The sequence below is a fragment of the Nerophis ophidion genome, linkage group LG25 (assembly GCF_033978795.1).
Source record: "Nerophis ophidion isolate RoL-2023_Sa linkage group LG25, RoL_Noph_v1.0, whole genome shotgun sequence".
NCBI lineage: Eukaryota > Metazoa > Chordata > Actinopteri > Syngnathiformes > Syngnathidae > Nerophis > Nerophis ophidion.
The window spans coordinates 31,543,264-31,565,763 of NC_084635.1; the positions used below are offsets into that span (position 1 = coordinate 31,543,264).

The 22,500-nt window shown below is 41.8% G+C and overlaps 1 protein-coding gene across 1 annotated transcript in view; it reads right to left on the minus strand.

Moving 5' to 3' along the window:
• Nucleotides 1–22,500, minus strand: part of LOC133542850 (protein diaphanous homolog 3-like) — a 359,695-nt gene that overhangs the window by 283,796 nt on the left and 53,399 nt on the right. Inside the window, exon 8 of the mRNA XM_061887061.1 lies at nucleotides 9,796–9,865. Within this exon, the coding sequence (XP_061743045.1) occupies nucleotides 9,796–9,865 (70 nt within the window). The remainder of the gene's footprint in view (nucleotides 1–9,795; nucleotides 9,866–22,500) is intronic.

Sequence of the window (22,500 nt, forward strand, 5' to 3'; positions counted from 1 at the left end):
TTCCATGTAAATTTGTGATTTTTGGGAAAAGGGGGATTTTTTGGAAAATGCAAAAAAAAAAAGTTAACGTTCTGAATCAGTGGTCAGAATTTTTTTCAAAATCAGTCGAGAAATGTTGATGTCGTAACATTTTTAATTGAGAAATGGTATTACGAAATTCCTGGAAAAGCGGTAATTTTTCCAGTTCAAAAAACAATTTTGATTTTTGTCCTAATTAAGAGGAATGTTAAGGGAATAAGCGGTAGAAAATGGATGGATGGATAGTAATAATAATTATCATAACGAAAGTGTAACTGCATAACCAATGTTGTCAAAAATGTGGCCAGTACGAAAATATTAATATTCAGTTACACATTTAACAGTATACTATTGTTCTTGTATTTAGTTTTTTAAATTAATTTTGAATGGGGAAAATGTCCCTAAAAACTGAAAATATTAATATTCAGTTACACATTTAACAGTATACTATTGTTCTTGTATTTTGTTTTTAAATTAATTTTGAATGGGGAAAATGTCCCTAAAAACGGAGAATTCTGAGAAATCCGGGATTTTTTTTTTTTTTTTTTTTTACATTTGTTGAAAGGGAGAACACAATTACCGAATAGGTTGGAATATTTTGAAGGGAACACATTACAACAGTATACTATTGTTCTTGTATTTTGTTTTTTTACTTAATTTATTTTCTAAGTTAGCTAGTTAAAAAATAAAAATAATACTAGCTAAATAATCTTAGTTTATATTTTTATTTTATTTTGGGCGATTGTAATATTTTAGATCAAGGCTGTCTAAAATGTATTATAAATATGTTTTTTTGTGCTAAAAACAAATATATACATTTTAAAGAAAAAACTTTGTCAGCTTTCCATTATAAATGACTAAGTATATTATTGTTATTATTTAAAGCTTTTTAAGACTTTCTTATTACATTCCATTTTCTCATTTTGTTTATGTATTTTCACCTTAAATAAATTGAATAAACATAATAATAAACGATTGTGTAACTGCATTACCTTATGTGTCAAAAATGTGGCCAGTACGAAAATACACATTTAAAAGTTTATTATTGTTCTTGTGTTTTTGTTTTTTTTTCAAGTTAAAAAATAAAAAAAATAATGCAAGCTAACTAAACTTTGTTAATATTTTTATTTAATTTCAAGAGCTTCTAATATTTCAGATCAGGGTGTCTAAAATTTGTAAAAAGAGTCAAAAGCACACAATTGTCTGCATCGACAAGATTGTAAGCATTTGACAATAATAATGTTGAAAATTTGAAAAGTTTATATTAGCTGTGGCCAAATTAAGCACTAAAGTAATCATAATATATACCGTTTTTTTCGGAGTATAAGTCGCACTGGAGTATAGGTCGCATTTTTGGGGGAAATTTATTCGACAAAACCTAACACCAAGAATAGACATTTGAAAGGCAATTTAAAATAAATAAAGAATAGTGAACAACAGGCTGAATAAGTGTACGTTATATGAGGCATAAATAACCAACTGAGAAGGCGCCTGGTATGTTAACCTAACATATTATGGTAAACGTCATTCAAATAACTATAATATATAGAACATGCTATAAGTTTACCAAACAATCTGTCACTCCTAATCGCTAAATCCCATGAAATATTATACGTCTAGTCTCTTACGTGAATGAGCGAAATAATATTATTTGATATTTTACGGTAATGTGTTAATAATTTCACACATAAGTTGCTCCTGAGTAGTCGCACTATGAAAAAAACTGCGACTTATAGTCCAAAAGAAGGTAATAACAATGCAAAGATACCCTTTCAAACGCAATAAACAGGTTTTTCATGACTAGTATTTTTTACTACTGCAATTGAAAGGTCAAAAACTTAAATCAGGGGTCTCAGCCATGCGGCCCGCGGGCCAATTGCGGCCCACGAGACGTTATTTTGCGGCCCGCACCTTGATATGTAAATTTAGTGTTGGTGTGGCCCGCGAGTTTTATATGAATGCCGCTTGACAGCATCATCCATCCATCCATTTCTACCGCTTATTCCCTTTTGGGGTCGCGGGGGGTGCTGGCGCCTATCTCAGCTACAATCGGGCGGAAGGCGGGGTACACCCTGGACAAGTCGCCACCTCATCGCAGAGCCAACACAGATAGACAACATTCACACTCACATTCAAACACTAGGGCCAATTTAGTGTTGCCAATCAATCTATCCCCAGGTGCATGTCTTTGGAAGTGGGAGGAAGCCGGAGTACCCGGAGGGAACCCACGCAGTCACGGGGAGAACATGCAAACTCCACACAGAAAGATCCCGAGCCTAGGTTTGAACCCAGGACTGCAGGAACCTCGTATAGTGAGGCAGACGCACTAACCCCTCTTCCACCGTGAAGTCATATTTGTCATATTTGCTATAAGTACCAACCCTCCCGAATTTTCAGGTAGACTACGGAATATCAAGGCAATTATTCATTCCCGCGAACATCTGTCAGTTTTCACCCAAACAACAATGCTCAATGGGTGCCATGTTGACACTGCCTTTGACGCCCTCTACAACTTGTACTAACAGCGTACCATTCCAGACATTTCTGTATTTGGCTTTTATGAACACAAGTCAGAGCATCCACCTTTTCATCAAACATACAGCAAACAGTCTCAGCCACATGTTCTGTATGGTTTCGGCAAACATGTGTCAGTGACTGCAAGGCATGCTTACAGGTCACACTGACGGTGGCTGTATAAACTACTTTATCACTGTTATAAATATGCGCCACACTGTGAACACACCAAACAAGACTGACGAACACATTTCGGGAGAACATCCGCACTGTCACAAATACCCAGAATCCCATCGAGCTACAATATATACCCTGCTACCACCAAACCCCGCCTCCCAACTCTGCCCCCCTGCGCCGGTCGAGGTGCGGATGTTCTCGCAAAATGTGTTTGTCATTCTTGTTTGGTGTGTGTTCAAAGGGTGACGCATATTTGTAACAGTGATGAACTTGTTTATACGGCCACCCTCAGTGTGACCAGTATGGCTGTTGATCGAGTATGTCTTGCAGTCACTCACGTGTATCCACTAAAGTGTCTTACAGTATATAACCAGGCCAGCATAATATGATGTTAAGTCGAAAGCGATGACATGTTGTAGAGCAGGGGTAGGGAACCTATGGCTCTAGAGCCAGATGTGGCTCTTTTGAGGACTGCATCTGGCTCTCAGATAAATCTGAGCTGACATTCCTTAACACGATAAGTAATGAATAATTCCACTTGTAATCACAGTGTTAAAAATAACGTTCAAAATATAAAACATTATGATGCTTTTTTATGTTCAAGAAGTTGCCTTAATGGTAATTAGTAATTTATTTATTATTGGTTAGTCTGGGGCTTGCCCTCCTGGGGGTTCTTCAGACCACCAAGCACCGACATGAGAGCCCTTTTCAGGGTTACATTATTGTTTTATTTTTCAATAAGTCTCCCAGTTGCTTTCCAGCAATTGTATTTTTCTCTCTCGCTCGCGCTCTGGCTCCAGCCTCCACATGTCTCTCCTCCTGGCTGCTGCTTATAACAGAGCGACAGGTGATTAGATAACAAGGCCCAGGTGGGCCATCTACGCACCTGTCGCTGATTTCGAGGCCGGTCCTGGGACACCCAAGTTTGCTGCAGGCCCACAGGCCACGCCCCCACCACAGTTAGCTTCAGAATAACAATTTTATTACAAAGAATAAGAGACCTATTATACTCTAGAAATGTTGGTCTTACTTAAAAATGCACACGTTTAGTTGTGTTCAGTGTTATAAAAATATTATATGGCTCTTACGGAAATACATTTTTAAATATGTGGCTTTCATGGCTCTCTCAGCCAAAAAGGTTCCCGAACCCTGTTGTAGAAGGTGGCAAAGGCAGCACTAACACGGCACTCTTATGATATTGTTGACTGGGTGAAAATCAGAACACATTTTTGGACAATTCTTACCCTGGGAAATTGTCGGGAGATGCACTTAAATTCGGGAGTCTCCTGGAAAAATGGGAAGGGTTGGCTAGTATGTCGCTAGGGTGGGACGGCCGTTCAAAGAAGGTGAATTCATTAAAAAGTGCATGTTCGACTTTTTAAGAAATCTTTTCTTGCGGCCCAGCCTCACCTAGTGTCTGCATCCTGTGGCCCCCAGGCAAATTGAGTTTGAGACCCCTGACTTAAATACTCTAAATAGGTAAACAAACAATAATGGAGAAAAACAAAATAAGATGGACTCCATCTGTGTCAGAAAAAAATGCACTTCAAAAATATTGACTTTCTTGCAGGGCAGTGTTTTTCTCCAATGGAAAAACTGAGTCGGGTGGTTTGTTTTGTCGACTTGCGAGTTGATCTGTGCTGATGGGCTCATTCAGTCTGAAGATGAAATATTCCCACTAAAGGACATTAGTCTCTCTAATGCTCTTTTTTCCTCAGTGGTGCTTCTCGCTACAATAGCGGGGCGATGTTTGTGTATTCTGTGCTAGCTCGCAGCTCATACCCGAAAAAAAATTGTGGATGGCTGGCAAGAGGCTTTTCTCTGTTGGTTTCATTCTGAGGTCGAAAAAACTGAGAACAAGGCACAGAGTGAACCCTCTTGTATCCATTTTGAAAGCCAAATTTGAAGAAAAACACACAATTACAGCAATTTATCGACACAGGCAAAGTTAATTTATCCTTCAATTAATTGACTTACAAGTAGGGGTGTAACGGTACGTGTATTTGTGTTGAACCGTTTTGGTACGGGGGTTTCGGTTTGGTACGAGGGTGTATCGAACGAGTTTGTAATCTAAAGTCTTGACAAGCTGCTCTGCTTTCTGCCTCTGTCTGAGCAGTGAGCACCCAGGATTGTCCCGCCCACACAACCATCTGATTGGTTACATACAAAGCCAATCAGCAGTGCGTATTCAGAAAGCATGTGAAGTGAAGTATATTTATATAGCGCTTTTCTCTAGTGACTCAAAGCGCTTTACATAGTGAAACCCAATATCTAAGTTACATTTAAACCAGTGTGGGTGGCACTGGGAGCAGGTGGGTAAAGCGTCTTGCCCAAGGACACAACGGCATTGACTAGGATGGCGGAAGCGGGAATCGAACCTGCAAACCTCAAGTTGCTGGCACGGCCGCTCTACCAACCGAGCTAAACCGTCCCACAGTGCTCTGGAATCAGTGCTCCGGCGTCGAGATGATCAGATATGTGTCTAGCAGGTGAGCGGCGGAAATCGTACACTCCCCAAATGATAAAAAATCACTTCCCACTCACAACTATTACAAACATCACTATGAGCCCGTTGACCTTCTAGAAACTTAAACTGCAGCTCAGCTCTCTCATAGTTCTGGCTTGAGGTGAAGGCTAATTAGCTTTTAGCGTTACGTTAGCTCATTTTGCTGTGTGTGTGTTTGGGTGTGCATGTGCATAATAAAAGTCAACTGCAGACTTCCCAAATGCTGTAATAAATTAAGCATGATGAGTTGATTTGAAACTCTTTAATGTTGCACTTTTTATATGTAGAAGAAAGGTTTTGTCATTTTATTGAATCAAAGCAACAACTTGAGGCAGTTTAATGTGGATTAACATGGGTAGAATTATTATAGTGTTCCCAATGTTAAAAAGATAAAGCCATTGTTTACAAATTTGGTAAATAAATAACCCAAAAATGAATATTTTGTTGTTTTCTTACTGTACCGAAAATGAACCGAACCGTGACCTCTAAACCGAGGTATGTACCGAACCGAAATTTTTGTGTACCGTTACACCCCTACTTAGAAGTGTATGAAATTTTTTGAATGCCATGTAAGGATTTAATGTTCACAAAATCAAATCATATGACTTTTAATTCCCCGTAGAAAACCTGTTTTTAAACTGTGAGGAGGTTTAATGAAACTTAAAGGGAACTGCACTTTTTGGGGGGGAATTTTGCAATCATCACGAAAGACATGACAGATGTATATTTTTGTAATGCATTTTAACTTGTAAAAAAACCTAAGTAAGTGTCGACTTACAATGGAGTCAATGTGAGGTCTTCTAATCTGCCCATAACCAATTAAAACCTGGAGATGTCCGAAAATGGCTTTTATGTAGATATCCCGATATTGTCCAACTCTTAGATACAGATTCCGATATCAACAGTCGTGGAATGAACACATTATTATGCTTAATTTTGTTGTGATGCCCCGCTGGATGCATTAAACAATGTAACAAGGTTTTCCAAAATAAATCAACTCAAGTTATGGGGAAAAAAAATGCCATATTTATTACTGGAGTCACTGAGTGTGTTTTTTTTTTTTTAACATGCCTCAAAACAGGAGCTTGGAATTTGGGACATGAGGAGGTTGCGGTGTGTGTGTGTGTGTGTGTGTGTGTGTGTGTGTGTGTGTGTATATTGTAGCGTCCCGAAAGAGTTAGTGCTGCAAGCAGTTCTGGGTATTTGTTCTGTTGTGTTTATGTTGTGTTACGGTGCGGATGTTCTCCCGAAATGTGTTTGTCATTCTTGTTTGGTGTGGGTTCACAGTGTGGCAAATATTTATAACAGTGTTAAAGTTGTTTACACGGCATCCCTCAGTGTGACCTGTATGGCTGTTGAAAAAGTATGCCTTGCATTCACTCGTGTGTGTGTGTGTGAAAGGCCGTAGATATTTTGTGATTGGGCCGGCAGGCAAAGGCAGTGCCTTTAAGTTTTTTTTGCCGCTCTGTACTTCCCCCTACATCCGTGTACCACTCCGTACAGCGGTGTTTTAAAAAGTCATAAATTTAACTTTTTGAAACCAATACCGATAATTTCCGATATTACATTTTAAAGCATTTATCCGCCAATATCGGACATTTCTAATTAAAACCATCCAAAAAGCGCCAAGAATACTATATTTACATTTTTCGCGTCCTGTATATTATTAACCACGTATTAGTGATATTGTTATCAAAAGTGCTAACGCAAACAAATTATTTATAGTGGCGCCATGATCACAAGCTTGTGTGCCATTGTTGACACTATCAAATGATGAGCTGCTTCCTCGTTTCCTTGCTCATCAAAGCGTACTTTAGATCACAAATCATGCCTCTCACTTGGACAGAAGAAGGCTGAGGACGTACTCCAAAAAGTTGGTACACTTTGACAGCCAATTTAGAGCCGGTAATGAGAATGACACAAAAAGACGTTTGGTTCCAGCCCCCTTTTCTTCGCGAGGATTGTGAGACATTCTTCACCTAAATGGGAACATATGAACATCCTAGCAGTCGGCATCCCAATGACAGCAGACATTGTACAGTAAGTTATGTTTTATTATGTTTGTTGGCTCTCAAGAAGTCTGCAGTGAGCAAAAATCAGTGATGTTGAAAAAAACGAACGTCGTGATACGTTTTTGAAATGAATGTTCCCCGTATGCTTAAGTGATTGAAATACTTGAATATTAAATGTACCTGTTAGTAAACCTGTGTCAAATTCAAGGCCCGGGGGCCAGTTCTGGCCCGCCACGTTATTTTATGTGGCCCGCAAAAGCCTGTAATAAATTAATTGATTAACGTGGACCCCGACTTAAACAAGTTGAAAAACTTATTTGGGAGTTACCATTTAGTGGCCAATTGTACGGAATATGTACTGAACTGTGCAATCTACTAATAAAAGTATCAATCAATCAATCAAAAAGGTTACAATGAATATATTAGAAAAAATGAAAAATAAAATCCATCCATTTACTACCGCTTATTCCCTTTTGGGGTCGAGGGGGACGCCGGTGCCTATGTCAGCTACAATCGGGCGGAAGGCGGCGTACACCCTGGACAAGTCTTCACCTCATCGCAGAATAAATACAATTTAAAATTTAAAAAAATAAAATAATAAAAAAATACAAAATATAATATATATATATATATATATATATATATATATATATATATATTATTATTTTTATTTTTTTACTCAATGCAATAATTTTTTCAAATTTGCCAGAAAAAAATGCATATTTTAAACTTTGCTGTTATCTGATCATGCCAATTATGTTATAATACTGCATTGCAAAACTATTTTTGTGAGATAAAAAACAGAGTTAAATATCTGCTTGTCATTTTATTTATGATTTTAAAGCTATAAAGTTATACATAAACAAATCTAATAATCAAATGCATATTTCGATTAATCATGATTAAACACAGGTTACCACCCGCATGCATAATGTAAATTAGTTTAAAAAAAAACAGCCATTACTGCAATGTGGCCCCCAGTGAAAACGAGTTTGACACCCCCGCCTTAGCACGTCACATATATACTTACATCATGTATATAAAACCTTAATGGAGGTGCTTGGATGTGTTTTTAAAGGGGAACATTATCACAATTTCAAAAGGGTTAAAAACAATAAAAATCAGTTCCCAGAGGCTTGTTTTATTTTTTGAAGTTTTTTTCAAAATTTTACCGGTCCCAGAATATCCCTAAATAAAGCTTTAAAGTGCCTTATTTTCGCTGTCTTCGAAACCACTATCCATTTCCCTGTGACGTCATACAGGGCTGCCAATACAAACAACATGGCGGTTACCACAGCAAGATATAGCGACATTAGCTCGGATTCAGACTCGGATTTCAGCGGCTTAAGCGATTCAACAGATTACGCATGTATTGAAACAGATGGTCGGAGTATGGAGGCAGATAGCGAAAACGAAATTGATGAAGAAATTGAAGTTATTTAGCGAATAGCTATTGACGCTATTCGGCCATAGCGTGGGTGTACCTAATGAAGTGGCCCATAGCATGGCTGCCTTATTAGCATCGCCGGTAAAATGTGCGGACCAAACGATCAGGACTTTCGCATCTTGTGACACTGGAGCAACTTAAATCCGTCGATTGGTAAGAGTTTGTTTCGCATTAAATGTGGGTATCTAGTTTCAAATGTAAATACAGCTAGCGTAAATAGCATGTTAGCATTGATTAGCGTAGCATGTTAGTATCGATTAGCTGGCAGTCATGCCGTGACCAAATATGTCTGATTAGCACATAAGTCAATAACATCAACAAAACTCACCTTTGTGATTTCGTTGACTTAATTGTTGCAAATGCATCTGCAGGTTATCCATACATCTCTGTGCCATGTCTGTCTTAGCATCGCCGGTCAAATGTGAAGACACTCTGGTACATTCAATGGGGGTCTGGCGGCAGATTTCTTGCCAGTGGTGCAACTTGAATCCCTCCCTGTTAGTGTTGTTACACCCTCCGACAACACACCGATGAGGCATGATGTCTCCAAGGTTCCAAAAAATAGTCGAAAAAACGGAAAATAACAGAGCAGAGACCCGGTGTTTGTAATGTGAAAATGAATATGGCGGGTGTGTTACCTCGGTGACGTCACGTTCTGACGTCATTGTTAAAAGACCGATAAACAGAAAGGCGTTTAATTTGCCAAAATTCACCCATTTAGAGTTCGGAAATTGGTTAAAAAAATACATGGTCTTTTTTCTGCAACATCAAGGTATATATTGACGCTTGCATAGGTTTGGTGATAATGTTCCCCTTTAAGGGATTTATAGGCAGAATGGAGCGACTTCCACATGCTCCATTGTAAGCTATTTAGAATGCATAAAAAATGACATCCGTCGTCATGACTTTCATGATTGTGAACAGGCAAAATTCCCCCCAAAAGTGCAGCTCCCCTTTAGAAGTTTTTACCAAAGTGCTAAACTTAAAAATAAATGTCATTTACCAAAGTCAAATAAAAAGTTTATGCATATTAAAAATAAAAGACCTACACTCGCGCCCAAACCCAATAACAATAATTATTAATTTCCTTATAAAAACACAAATAGTTATGGCGACATTACCTTGTTGTTCATGAAGGCCTTTAGACACTGGATGACTTTATGTTGGTTCTTTTTGTCAAGCCGCACCTGCCTAGGGACATAGAGTAGACAGAGCATGAATCCATCCATTCAATACTGCACGTATCCCCCTAAAACCACAACCATAGCCTGGAGCTTTAGTCGGGAAGTACAGGTCACTCTTCAACTAAACCTTGAAATAAAATGTTTCAAATAATTGAAAACTGCGGTGGCCGAGAAGCATAAATATTTGAAACAAAACACGTGTGTGTATGTGGGTCTTCTTGTGATTACCTTTGTTACCCCTGTAAGTTGTGTCACATTTTGTGAAGTAGATTTCACTTGTGTGTACTTCTCTGCCACCCTATAAACATCCATCCATCCATCCATCCATTTTCTACCGCTTATTCCCTTTTGGGGTCGCGGGGGGCGCTGGCGCCTATCTGAGCTACAATCGGGCAGAAGGCGGGGTACACCCTGGACAAGTCGCCACCTCATCGCAGGGCCAACACAGATAGACAGACAACATTCACACTCACATTCACACACTAGGGCCAATTTAGTGTTGCCAATCAACCTATCCCCAGGTGCATGTCTTTGGAAGTGGGAGGAAGCCGGAGTACCCGGAGGGAACCCACGCATTCACGGGGAGAACATGCAAACTCCACACAGAAAGATCCCGAGCCTGGATTTGAACCCAGGACTGCAGGACCTTCGTATTGTGAGGCAGACGCACTAACCCCTCTGCCGCCGTGAAGCCCCCTATAATCATCACCTTGCATTTTGAAAATGTAACTAGTTTAAAGTAAAAAATAAAGTACCAATGATTGTCACACACACGAGGTGTGGCGAAATTATTATCTGCATTTGACCCATGCCCCTTGATCACCCCGGGAGGTGAGGGGAGCAGTGAGCAGCAGCAGTGGCCGCGCCCCTGGTGATTTAACCCCGAATTCCAAACCTTGATGCTGAGTGCCATGCATAATAATAATAATAATAATGGATTAGATTTATATCGCGCTTTTCTATTGTTAGATACTCAAAGCGCTCACAGAGAAGTGGGAACCCATCATTCATTCACACCTGGTGGTGGTAAGCTACATCTGTAGCCACAGCTGCCCTGGGGTAGACTGACGGAAGCGTGGCTGCCAATTTTGCGCCTACGGCCCCTCCGACCACAACCAATCATTCATTCATCATTCATTCACCAGTGTGAGCGGCCCAAGGACACAACGGCAGCGATTTGGATGTCAATAGGTGGGAAGCGAACCTGCAACCCTCAGGTTTCTGGCACGGCCGCTCTACCCACTATGCCATGCCGTAGTGGGTAGAGCAGGGAAGTAATGGGTCCCATTTTTATAGTCTTTGATATGACTCTGGGGCAGTACGGTGGAAGAGGGGTTGGTGTGTCTGCCTCACAATACAAAGGTCCTGAGTAGTCCTGGGTTCAATACCGGGCTCGGGATCTTTCTGTGTGGAGTTTGCATGTTCTCCCCGTAACTGCATGGGTTCCCTCCGGGTACTCCGGCTTCCTCCCACTTCCAAAGACATGCACCTGGGGATAGGTTGATTTGCAACACTAAATTGGAACTAGTGTGTGAATGTTGTCTGTCTGTGTTGGCCCTGCGATGAGGTGGCGACTTGTCCAGGGTGTACCCCGCCTTCCGCCCGATTGTAGCTGAGATAGGCACCAGAAAAAAAAAGGTAATAAGCGGTAGAAAATGGATGGGTGGCGCAGTGGGGAGAGTGGCCGTGCTCAACCCGAGGGTCACTGGTTCAAATCCCACCTAGAACCAACCTCGTCACGTCCGTTGTGTCCTGAGCAAGACACTTCACCCTTGCTCCTGATGGGTGCTGGTTGGCGCCTTGCATGGCAGCTCCCTCCATCAGTGTGTGAATGTGTGTGTGAATGGGTAAATGTGGAAGTAGTGTCAAAGCGCTTTGAGTACCTTGAAGGTAGAAAAGCGCTATACAAGTACAACCCATTTATCATTTATATGACTCGGCCGGGGTTTGAACTCACGACCTACCGATCTCATGGCGGACACTCTAACCACAAATAAATAAGTCTTGAGCCATATTGGAATGGCTTCGTTTATCAATATCCTCCCACTTCTTTCACATTTTAAAAAGGGAATTAATGCGCACAATTTTTGCGAGTGCATCCGGTCCAGCCAAAAAATATTTTTCGGACTATAAGGCGCACTTGAAATCTTTCTTTTCTTTTCTTAGTGAAGTGAAGTGAATTATATTTATATAGCGCTTTTTCTCTAGTGACTCAAAGCGCTTTACATAGTGAAACCCAATATCTAAGTTACATTCAAACCGGTGTGGGTGGCACTGGGAGCAGGTGGGTAAAGTGTCTTGCCCAAGGACACAACGGCAGTGACTAGGATGGCAGAAGCGGGAATCGAACCCGCAACCCTCAAGTTGCTGGCACGGCCACTCTACCAACCGAGCTAAACCGTCCCGTTTATTTCGAACATGACATACATACAACATTATACATCAGTTAAATTCATCATTTCGCAATACACAATACATCATGTCCGAAAAGGAGTAGGAAGAAGCAAAGCTTATTTAATCCTACCCCTTTTCCACTTCAGAGCGCCCACAATATATACATTCATTCACTGACCTTCTTTACAGCAAAATATCAAAATGACATCTATGAGTGATTAACACAGCAGTTTTCTAACATGTACTTAATTATTTCAGTCATTATTAACATACTAAGATGAAGAATATCTTATTTTATATAAGTTTGAAAGTGTTTCTCATAATACTTCTTCTTTGTACTTTGTAAGCACTATTAATTTAAACATCCTCTTAAACTGGCTCATATGAGTACAATATTTAACTTCTTTACTTAATCCATTCCATAATTTAATTCCACATACCGATATGCTAAAAGTTTTAAGTGTTGTACGGGCATACAAATGCTTTAAGTTAGATTTTCCTCTAAGGTTATATTTCTCCTCTTTAGTTGAGAAGAATTGTTGTACATTCTTTGGTAGCAGGTTATAATTTACTTTGTACATCAATTTAGCTGTTTGGAATTTTATCAAGTCATCGAGCTTTAATATTTTTGTCAAAAACCTACTCAGTGGCTTAGTGGTTAGAGCAGGGGTCGGGAACCTTTTTGGCTGAGAGAGCCATGAAAGCCAAATATTTCACAAAGTATGTCCATAAGAGCCATACATCATTTTTCAACACTGAACACAACTAAATTTGTGCATTTTTAAGTATGACCAACATTTGTAGAGTATAATAAGTCTCTTATTCTTTTTAACAACATTGTTATTATAAAAGTTAACAAATAATACATATAATACTTCTTACCTTTAATGCGACATCTTGAACAGGTGCGGTAGAAAACGGATGGTTGGATTAAAATGCATGAGAATGTTGTATAATTTGAACGTTATTTTTGACACTGTGATTACCAACGGAATTATTCATTACTTATCGTGTTAAGCAGTGTCAGCTAAGATTTATCTGAGAGCCATAGGTTCCCTACTCCTGGTTTAAGCATTAGACACCTTTTTACCTGCACCCTGCCTCCCGCTGTTTCCCACATCTACAAAGCAATTAGCTACCGACTGCCACCTACTGATACGGAAGAGTATTACACGGTTACTTGGGATAGCTCGGTTGGTAGAGTGGCCTTGCTAGCAACCTGAGGGTTCCAGGTTCGATTCCCGCTTCCGCCATCCTAGTCACTGCCGTTGTGTCCTTGGGCAAGACACTTTACACACCTGCCCCCAGTGCCACCCACACTCGTTTAAATGTAACTTAGATATTGGGTGTCACTTGATCTGCCGTTTCTTTTCCTTTTCTTCTATGTCTCACTCTCCTTTGTGGAGGGAGTCCGGTCCGATCCGGTGGCCATGTACTGCTCGCCTGTGTATCGGTTGGGGACATCTCTGCGCTGCTGATCCGCCTCCCCTTGGGATGGTTTCCTGCTGGCTCCGCTGTGAACGGGACTCTCGCTGCTGTGTTGGATCCGCTCTGGACTGGACTCTCGCGACTGTGTTGGATCCATTATGGATTGAACTTTCACAGTATCATGTTAGACCCGCTCGACATCCATTGCTTTCCTCCTCTCCAAGGTTCTCATAGTCATCATTGTCACCGACGTCCCACTGGGTCATTATTGTCACCGATGTCCCACTGGGTGTGAGTTTTCCTTGCCCTTATGTGGGCCTACCGAGGATGTCGTAGTGGTTTGTGCAGCCCTTTGAGACACTAGTGATTTAGGGCTATATAAGTAAACATTGATTGATTGATTGATTGACTTTGTAAAGCGCTTTGAGTCACTAGAGAAAAGCGCTATATAAATATAATTATCTGAGAGCCATCTGCAGTCATCAAAAGAGCCACATCTGGCTCTAGAGCCATAGGTTCCCTACCACTGGGTTAGAGTGTCCGCCCTGGATAGAGGGTTCAAACCCCGGCCGAGTCATATCAAAGACAATAAAAATGGGACCCGTTACCTTCCTGCTTGGCACTCAGCATCAAGGGTTGGAATTGGGGGTTAAATCACTGAAAATGATTACCGGGCGTGGCCACCGTTGCTGCCCACTGCTCCCCTCACCTCCCAGGGGGTGAACAAGGGGATGGGTCGAATGCAGAGGACAAATTTCACCACACCTATCCTTCGGCCTTTAACTTTAACTTAAAAAATCGACGGTGCGCCTTATATACAGAACAAATCTGGTTGTGCTTACCGCCCTTGAAGCAATTTTATTTGGTACATGGTGTAACGATAAGTGTGACCTGTATATTGTAGTCACACATAACAACATAGGGGTGGTAAAACTCCGTTGGTAGAGCCAGCAACTTGTGGGTTCCAGGTTCGATCCCTGCTTCCGCCATCCTAGTCACTGCCATTGTGTCCATGGGCAAGACACTTATTCCGCCTGCTCCCAGTGCCACCCACGCTGGTTTAAATCTAACTTAGGTATTGGGTTTCACTATGTAAAGCTCTGTGAGTCACTAGAGAAAAGCGTTATATAAATATAATTCACTTCACGTCACGTAAGAGATACGTCCAGCCATCCATCCACTTTCTACCGCTTGTCCATTTTCCGTGTCGCGGCGGATGCTGGAGACTATCTCAGCTGCATTCGAGCGGAAGGCGGTGTACACCCTGGACAAGTTGCCACCTCATCATGGGGCCAACACAGATAGACAACATTCACACACTAGGGCCAATTTGGTGTTGCCAATCACCCCATTCCCCGGATGCATGTTTTTTGGAGGTGGGAAGAACGCGGAGTACCCAGAGGGAACCAACGCAGTCACGGGAAGAACACGCGAACTCCACACAGAAAGATCCCGAGCCCGGGATTGAACTCTGGACCTTCGTATTGTAAGGCACATGTGTAGACTGTAATGTTGCAACACCAAAACTTTAAATGTTCCATTGAAAATAAAGAACATTACACACGGCGCTTAAAAATCTCTCAAAAATGTTTAGTGCGACTTTGAGGCCGCAGCGCTTGATGGATTGTCAGCGCATTACGGCTATCGTAGTCAGAAGTGCGAGTATTATTATGGTGTGTTTATAGACCACAAAATGGTAGCTGTTAGTAGAAATATTATCTGATGTTTTGTTTCGCAATATTATGCAAAACCAACTTTCCTTACCTTCTGGTACCTGCTGATCTGTTTTTTGGGATCTGCATAAGTACTTAAAATGTGCGCAAGTCCACCATTGTAGTCCGTGCCGACAACGTAGTCGATCAGCTTCTTCTTTTTCACTATCTTCTTGTTATGGGACATTTGTAATATAAAGTAGGGTAAAGTTCTAACTTCTTCTTCAGTTCTAACTTTCTGTCAGTAAACTCGCTACGGAAGCGCTAAAACATACCGGTGTAGTGTACGGGGGTTACGGTTCGGTTCGGAGGTGTACCGAACAACACGGACATATTAAGTAGCGCACGTTTTGTAAACAATGCACACCGAGGCACTAGTGCTGCAACGGATCAATATAATACGTCTCGATTACTGTAACGTATTATTTTCGGGTCTCTCCATGTCTAGCATTAAAAGATTACAGTTGGTACAAAATGCGGCTGCTAGACTTTTGACAAGAACAAGAAAGTTTGATCATACTGGCTCACCTGCACTGGCTTGCTGTACACTTAAGATGTGACTTTAAGGTTTTACTACTTACGTATAAAATACTACACGGTCTAGCTCCAGCCTATCTTGCTGATTGTATTGTACCATATGTCCCGGCAAGAAATTTGCGTTCAAAGGACTCCGGCTTATTAGTGATTCCTAGAGCCCAAAAAAAGTCTGCGGGCTATAGAGCGTTTTCCGTTCGGGCTCCAGTACTCTGGAATGCCCTCCCGGTAACAGTTCGAGATGCTACCTCAGTAGAAGCATTTAAGTCTCACCTTAAAACTCATCTGTATACTCTAGCCTTTAAATAGACCTCCTTTTTAGACCAGTTGATCTGCCGCTTCTTTTCTTTTTTCTCCTATGTCCCCCCCCTCCCTTGTGGAGGGGGTCCGGTCCGATGACCATGGATGAAGTACTGGCTGTCCAGAGTCGAGACCCAGGATGGACCGCTCGCCTGTATCGGTTGGGGACATCTCTACGCTGCTGATCCGCCTCCACTTGAGATGCTTTCCTGTGGACGGGACTCTCGCTGCTGTCTTGGATCCGCTTTGAACTGAACTCTCGCGGCTGGTTTGGATCCACTATGGATTGAACTTTCACAGTATCATGTTAGACCCGCTCGACATCCATTGCTTTCGGTCCCCTAGAGGGGGTGGGGGTTGCCCACATCTGAGGTCCTCTCCAAGGTTTCTCATAGTCAGCATTGTCACTGGCGTCCCACTGGATGTGAATTCTCCCTGCCCACTGGGTGTGAGTTTTCCTTGCCCTTTTGTGTGTTCTTCCGAGGATGTTGTAGTCGTAATGATTTGTGCAGTCCTTTGAGACATTTGTGATTTGGGGCTATATAAATAAACATTGATTGACTGATTGATTGATCCGTTCGGATCAATATCTTCGGTTCGGCACACACGTGATCCGCGGTCTAATTTATGAAAAAAAAAAAAAAAAAAGTTGTTCGCACAGCGTGGTAATGGGGAGCGGAGTAACGGCGGAACTTGAACGCCCCGTGCCATTTAATCGGTGTGTTTATAGGTGCAGATTCCATTGTGCAAAACGAGGGTTTTAAACACATGCTGAAAGTGCTTCAGCCACATTACGACATCCCGTCGCGCACCAACGTCAACGATAAGATTGTGCCAGATTTTTATGAGCAAGAGAAGAAAAAAGTTGTGGACAAACTACCCCGAGCATCGTCTGTTGCGCTCACGACAGAAGGGTGGAGGTCAAGGGGAACTATGTGAATTAGTGAATTATATTTATATAGCGCTTTTCTCTAGTGACTCAAAGCGCTTTACATAGTGAAACCCAATATCTAAGTTACATTTAAACCAGTGTGGGTGGCATTGGGAGCAGGTGGGTACAGTGCCTTGCCCAAGGACACAACGGCAGTGACTACGATGGCGGGAGCGGGAATCGAATACAGAGTGGGCCAAAATTGTAAACCGAACAAAGCCGCGGGCCAAGGTGTAACAAATTAACCTTTTAATAGGGACCCAAACAAGTTTTGCATGGAATATTGAACAAGCAAGGCTTATATAACTTTACAGTGACATGCAAAATTGAGTTTCAAATAATAATAACAATAATTAAAAAATATTAATGGCATATCAAATCAAATTTAAATAAAAATTGAATGCCTCTTTTCGATTTGCAGCCTTCTGAGGTAAATATCAAAATAAACTTTTTCCACAGGGCAATAATAAATTTGAAAGTAAAATAACAATACGGAATGAATCAAACATTCAAGCTTTGAAGTAGCAAGAAAAAGTGAATGAATAAAACGTTAATCATTGCTCAGTTTGCTACACTGATTTGCTTTAACAACGCTTATATAACCTAGTAGTGCAAAAAACACTTTCAAAAAACAAACAAAAAAACATCACAGAAATAACATTTAAATAAAAATTTAATGCCTCTTTTGTATTTGCAGCCTTCTGAAGTAAATATCAACATTAACTTTTCCCACTAGCTAATAAATTTGAAAATAAAATAACGATGAGGTGGTCGGGGTTGGGGGGTGGCGGGGTTTGGTGGTAGCGGGGCTGGATATTTTAGCGTCCCGGAATAGTTAGTGCTGCAAGGGGTACTTGGTATTTGTTCTCTTGTGTTTCAGTGCGGTTGTTCTCCCGAATTGTGTTCGTCATTCTTGTTTGGTCAGGGTTCACAGTGTGGCGCATATTTGTAACAGTGTTGAAGTTGTTTATACGGCCACTCTCAGTGTAACCTGTATGGCTGTTGATCAAATATGCCTTGCATTCACTTTTGTGTGTGTGTGTGTACAAGCCGCATATACTATGTGACTTGGCCGGCATGCTGTATGTATGGAGGAAAAGCGGACGGAACGACAGGTTGTGGAGAACGCTAAAGGCAGTGACTTTAAGGCACGACCACAATATTGTTGTCCTGGGAGAAATTCGGGAGAATGGTTGCCCTGGGAAATTTTCGGGAGGGGCACTGAACTTCGGAAGTCTCCCTGGAAAATCAGGAGGCTTGGCAAGTACAAGTATTAGCGGTGAATGCCGTGTTACAGCGGCACCGCCGCTGTATAATACCGGTGGGCCAGCAGTAATGTTAATTTGATATTGCCTCAAGGGCCAAATTAAATTACACGGCGGGCCAAATTTGGCCCGCAGGCCAGAGTTTGACACCCATGGTCTACGCCATAAAATGTGGGCGTGGCATGGTGCAGGGATGGGAATGGAATTTACAAAATCAGCTGGAAATGTTTAAATCCTAAAACACCGCTTTGCGGAGGGCCGCACAGCGGCCGCACCCGATTACACGCAGTGCCCCCCCCAGAAAATTTTTGAAATCTATGTTAGCTTAGGATGCATTTCCTGCTATTTTGAGTCAAAATCTAACAATATTCTCCTGACCAAAATTTCACATTTATTAGCAAATATTTTCATAAAAATGTATCATGTGATGAAATGTATGTATACAAGTTTACACATATATCGAATTCCTGCACACTTTTGGATTATAGACAAAAATAGACCTACAAATGGATTAACCAGAAATCAAAATATAAAAATGTTGAAACCCATAAGATCATGTATTGTACTTCTGAATGGACTCGTTTGTCGTAGATTAGTGTGAGAGGAGCCGAGTCGGAGGTGGGAGGCTTCAATAGTTGATTTGAGGCTGCATTTGTGACGATGTTTGACTTCAGCTTGAAGGCCGATCCCAGTGAAAAATGACTTCTCCGTAAACTCACTTTACTTAGATGCCTTGCCAATTTCGCGTGGTCAAAGAGTGCCACCTTTCCCCGAGATCCATAGTTCACAATGTCCTTGCAATAGAAGCACTGAGCACGTCCCGGTTCATCGCACTTTGCAATGAAATCGTTGATCAGTTCGTCTACTTCTACGATATTGTTGTTAATCTTCACCTTCGGTTTAATAGATATATCGAGCCATGCCCAGTTCCACTTGTTTCTCACGCCCTTATCGATATCTTTCGCTAATGAAGCATTCCTATCTTGAATAAGCTTAACCATGTATGAAACTGTTTTGTCAATAAAGAAACGTGTTATTTGAGAGCTACTGTGTTTCTTTCCAGATTAGTCGTCGATAAACACAACCGATATAAACAGAATACGAGTTCAGAAACGCTCACAATAATTAAGGATCAGGGAGTAGATATTGTCGGCAAGCAACGCGTGCAGACGCCTATAACGGGCAACGTCATTGGTTGGTGTCATCAGTTGATAGTAGAGCTAGCCAATCTGGTGCCTTCACACATTGGCCTTATATTATAAATGACCTTGGCGGCGCCAAAATCGGCGGAATTCCTCGGATCTGCGGGAAATTCCCATCCCTGCATGGTGCCAAATTTTTTTTAATTATTTTTTTTTGATGGATCAACTTTCTCTTTAGTATGCACTGCTCTGCCAACACGCCCATACACACAGAAGCCACTATGGTGCCCTTACAAACAATCAGAAATCCCCAAAATCCGTAACATTTATGACCGCGTTACTACAATAGCAAACATGTTAAAAAGTAAAATCCACCTATATCAGGGGTGTCAAACTCAAATACAGAGTGGGCCAAAATTTAAAACTGAACAAAGCCGCAGGCCAAGGTTGAACAAATGAACCTTTTAATAAGGACCCAAACAAGTTTCGCATTGAATCTTTAACAGGCAAGGCTTATATAACTTTACAGTGACATGCAAAATCCAGTTTCAAATAATAATAATTAAAAAATATCAATGGCATATCAAATCAAATTTAAATAAAAATTGAATGCCTCATTTCTATTTGCAGCCTTCTGAGGTAAATATCAACATTAACTTTTTCCACAGGCTAATAAATCTTAAAATAAAATAACAATGAGGTGGGCGGGGTTTGGTGGTAGCGGTTGGTGTATATTGTAGCGTCCCAGAGGAGTTAGTGGTGCAAGTGGTTCTGGGTATTTGTTCTGTTGTGTTTATGTTGTGTTACGGTGCGGATGTTCTCCCGAAATGTGTTTGTCATTCTTGTTTGGTGTGGTTTCACAGTGTGGCCCATATTTGTAACAGCGTTAAAGTTGTTTATACGGCCACCCTCAGTGTGACCTGTATGGTTGTTGACCAAGTATGCTTTGCATTCACTTACGTGTGTAAAAGCCGCGTGTATTATGTGATTTGGCCGGCACGCTGTTTGCATGGAGGAAAAGCGGACGTGACGACATATTGTAGACAACGCTAAAGGCAGTGACTTTTAGGCACGCCCCCAATATTGTTGTCCGGGTGGAAATCAGGAGAATGGTTGGAAAATCGGGAGGGTTGGCAAGAATGAGTATTAGCGGCGAATGTTAATTTGATATTGCCTCAAGGGCCAAATGAAATTGCACGGCGGGCCAAATTTGGCCCGCGGGCCAGAGTTTGACACCCATGACCTACATTAACATTGGCAAGGAACTGAAGAGAAAGCAGTAGACGGCGAGAGAAGAAAGGAGGCGAGAGCCGTGTGTGTCCTCTAGGGTTGTCCCGATACCAATATTTTGGTACCAGTACCATAGCGAACATACTGGACAACTTGGCGCCAAGCTCTGATCTGATGCTTCGCCTTAAAACTTTGAACATTTGTAACTGGGCTCCAAAAAGTCCGATCTTCATCATGATTGAATGAAACAATTAAGATGACACATTGATGGTCTACATTGGTCAGTATCCATTTGTAGTGGGCGAAGCATGGCGAAAAAAAATGCTCCTCGCGGTTACCATCTTACTTTAAATGATCAGCTCTCCTTCCGGATTGGTGTAGGGCAGGGGTGTCAAACTCAAATACAGAGTGGGCCAAAATTTAAAACTGAACAAAGCCGCGGGCCAAGGTTGAACAAATTAACCTTTTAATAGGGACCCAAACAAGTTTTGCAGTGAATATTGAACAAGCAAGGCTTAAATAGGTCAGCACGGTGAAACAGGGGTTAGTGCATCTGCCTCACAATACGAAGGTCCTAAGTAATCCTGGGTTCAATCCCGGGCTCGGGATCTTTCTGTGTGGAGTTTGCATGTTCTCCCCGGGACTGCGTGGGTTCCCTTCGGGTATTTGGGCTTCCTCCCATGGAACAGGCAGTGCTTATATAACGTAATAGTGCAAAATCAACTTTCAAAAAACATCAGAGGTATATTAAATACAATTTAATCAAAAAAATAATGCCTCTTTTCTATTTGCAGCCTTCTGAGGTAAATATCAACATAAACTTTTTCCACAGGCTAATAAATTCAAAAATAAAATAAAAATGAGGTGGGCGGGGTTTGGTAGTAGCGGGTGTGTATATTGTGCATCAAGGGATTCTGGGTATTTGTTCTGTTGTGTTTATGCCATCTCCGGGTTGGGGAGGAGACCCTGCCCCAAGTGGAGGAGTTCAAGTACCTAGGAGTCTTGTTCACGAGTGAGGGAAGAGTGGATCGTGAGATCGACAGGCGGATCGGTGCGGCGTCTTCAGTAATGCGGACGTTGTACCGATCCGTTGTGGTGAAGAAGGAGCTGAGCCGGAAGGCAAAGCTCTCAATTTACCGGTCGATCTTCGTTCCCATCCTCACCTATGGTCATGAGCTTTGGGTCATGACCGAAAGGATAAGATCACGGGTACAAGCGGCCGAAATGAGTTTCCTCCGCCGTGTGGCGGGGCTCTCCCTTAGAGATAGGGTGAGAAGCTCTGCCATCCGGGAGGAACTCAAAGTAAAGCCGCTGCTCCTTCACATCGAGAGGAGCCAGATGAGGTGGTTCGGGCATCTGGTCAGGATGCCACCCGAACGCCTCCCTAGGGAGGTGTTTAGGGCACGTCCAACCGGTAGGAGGCCACGGGGAAGACCCAGGACACGTTGGGAAGACTATGTCTCCCGGCTGGCCTGGGAACGCCTCGGGATCCCCCGGGAAGAGCTGGACGAAGTGGCTGGGGAAAGGGAAGTCCGGGTTTCCCTGCTTAGGTTGTTGCCCCTCCGACCCGACCTCGGATAAGCGGAAGAAGATAGATAGATGGATGGATGGATGGATGGATGTTTATGTTGTGTCACAGTGAGGGTGTTCTCCCAAAATGTGTTTTGTCATTCTTGTTTGGTGTGGGTTCACAGTGTGGCGCATAT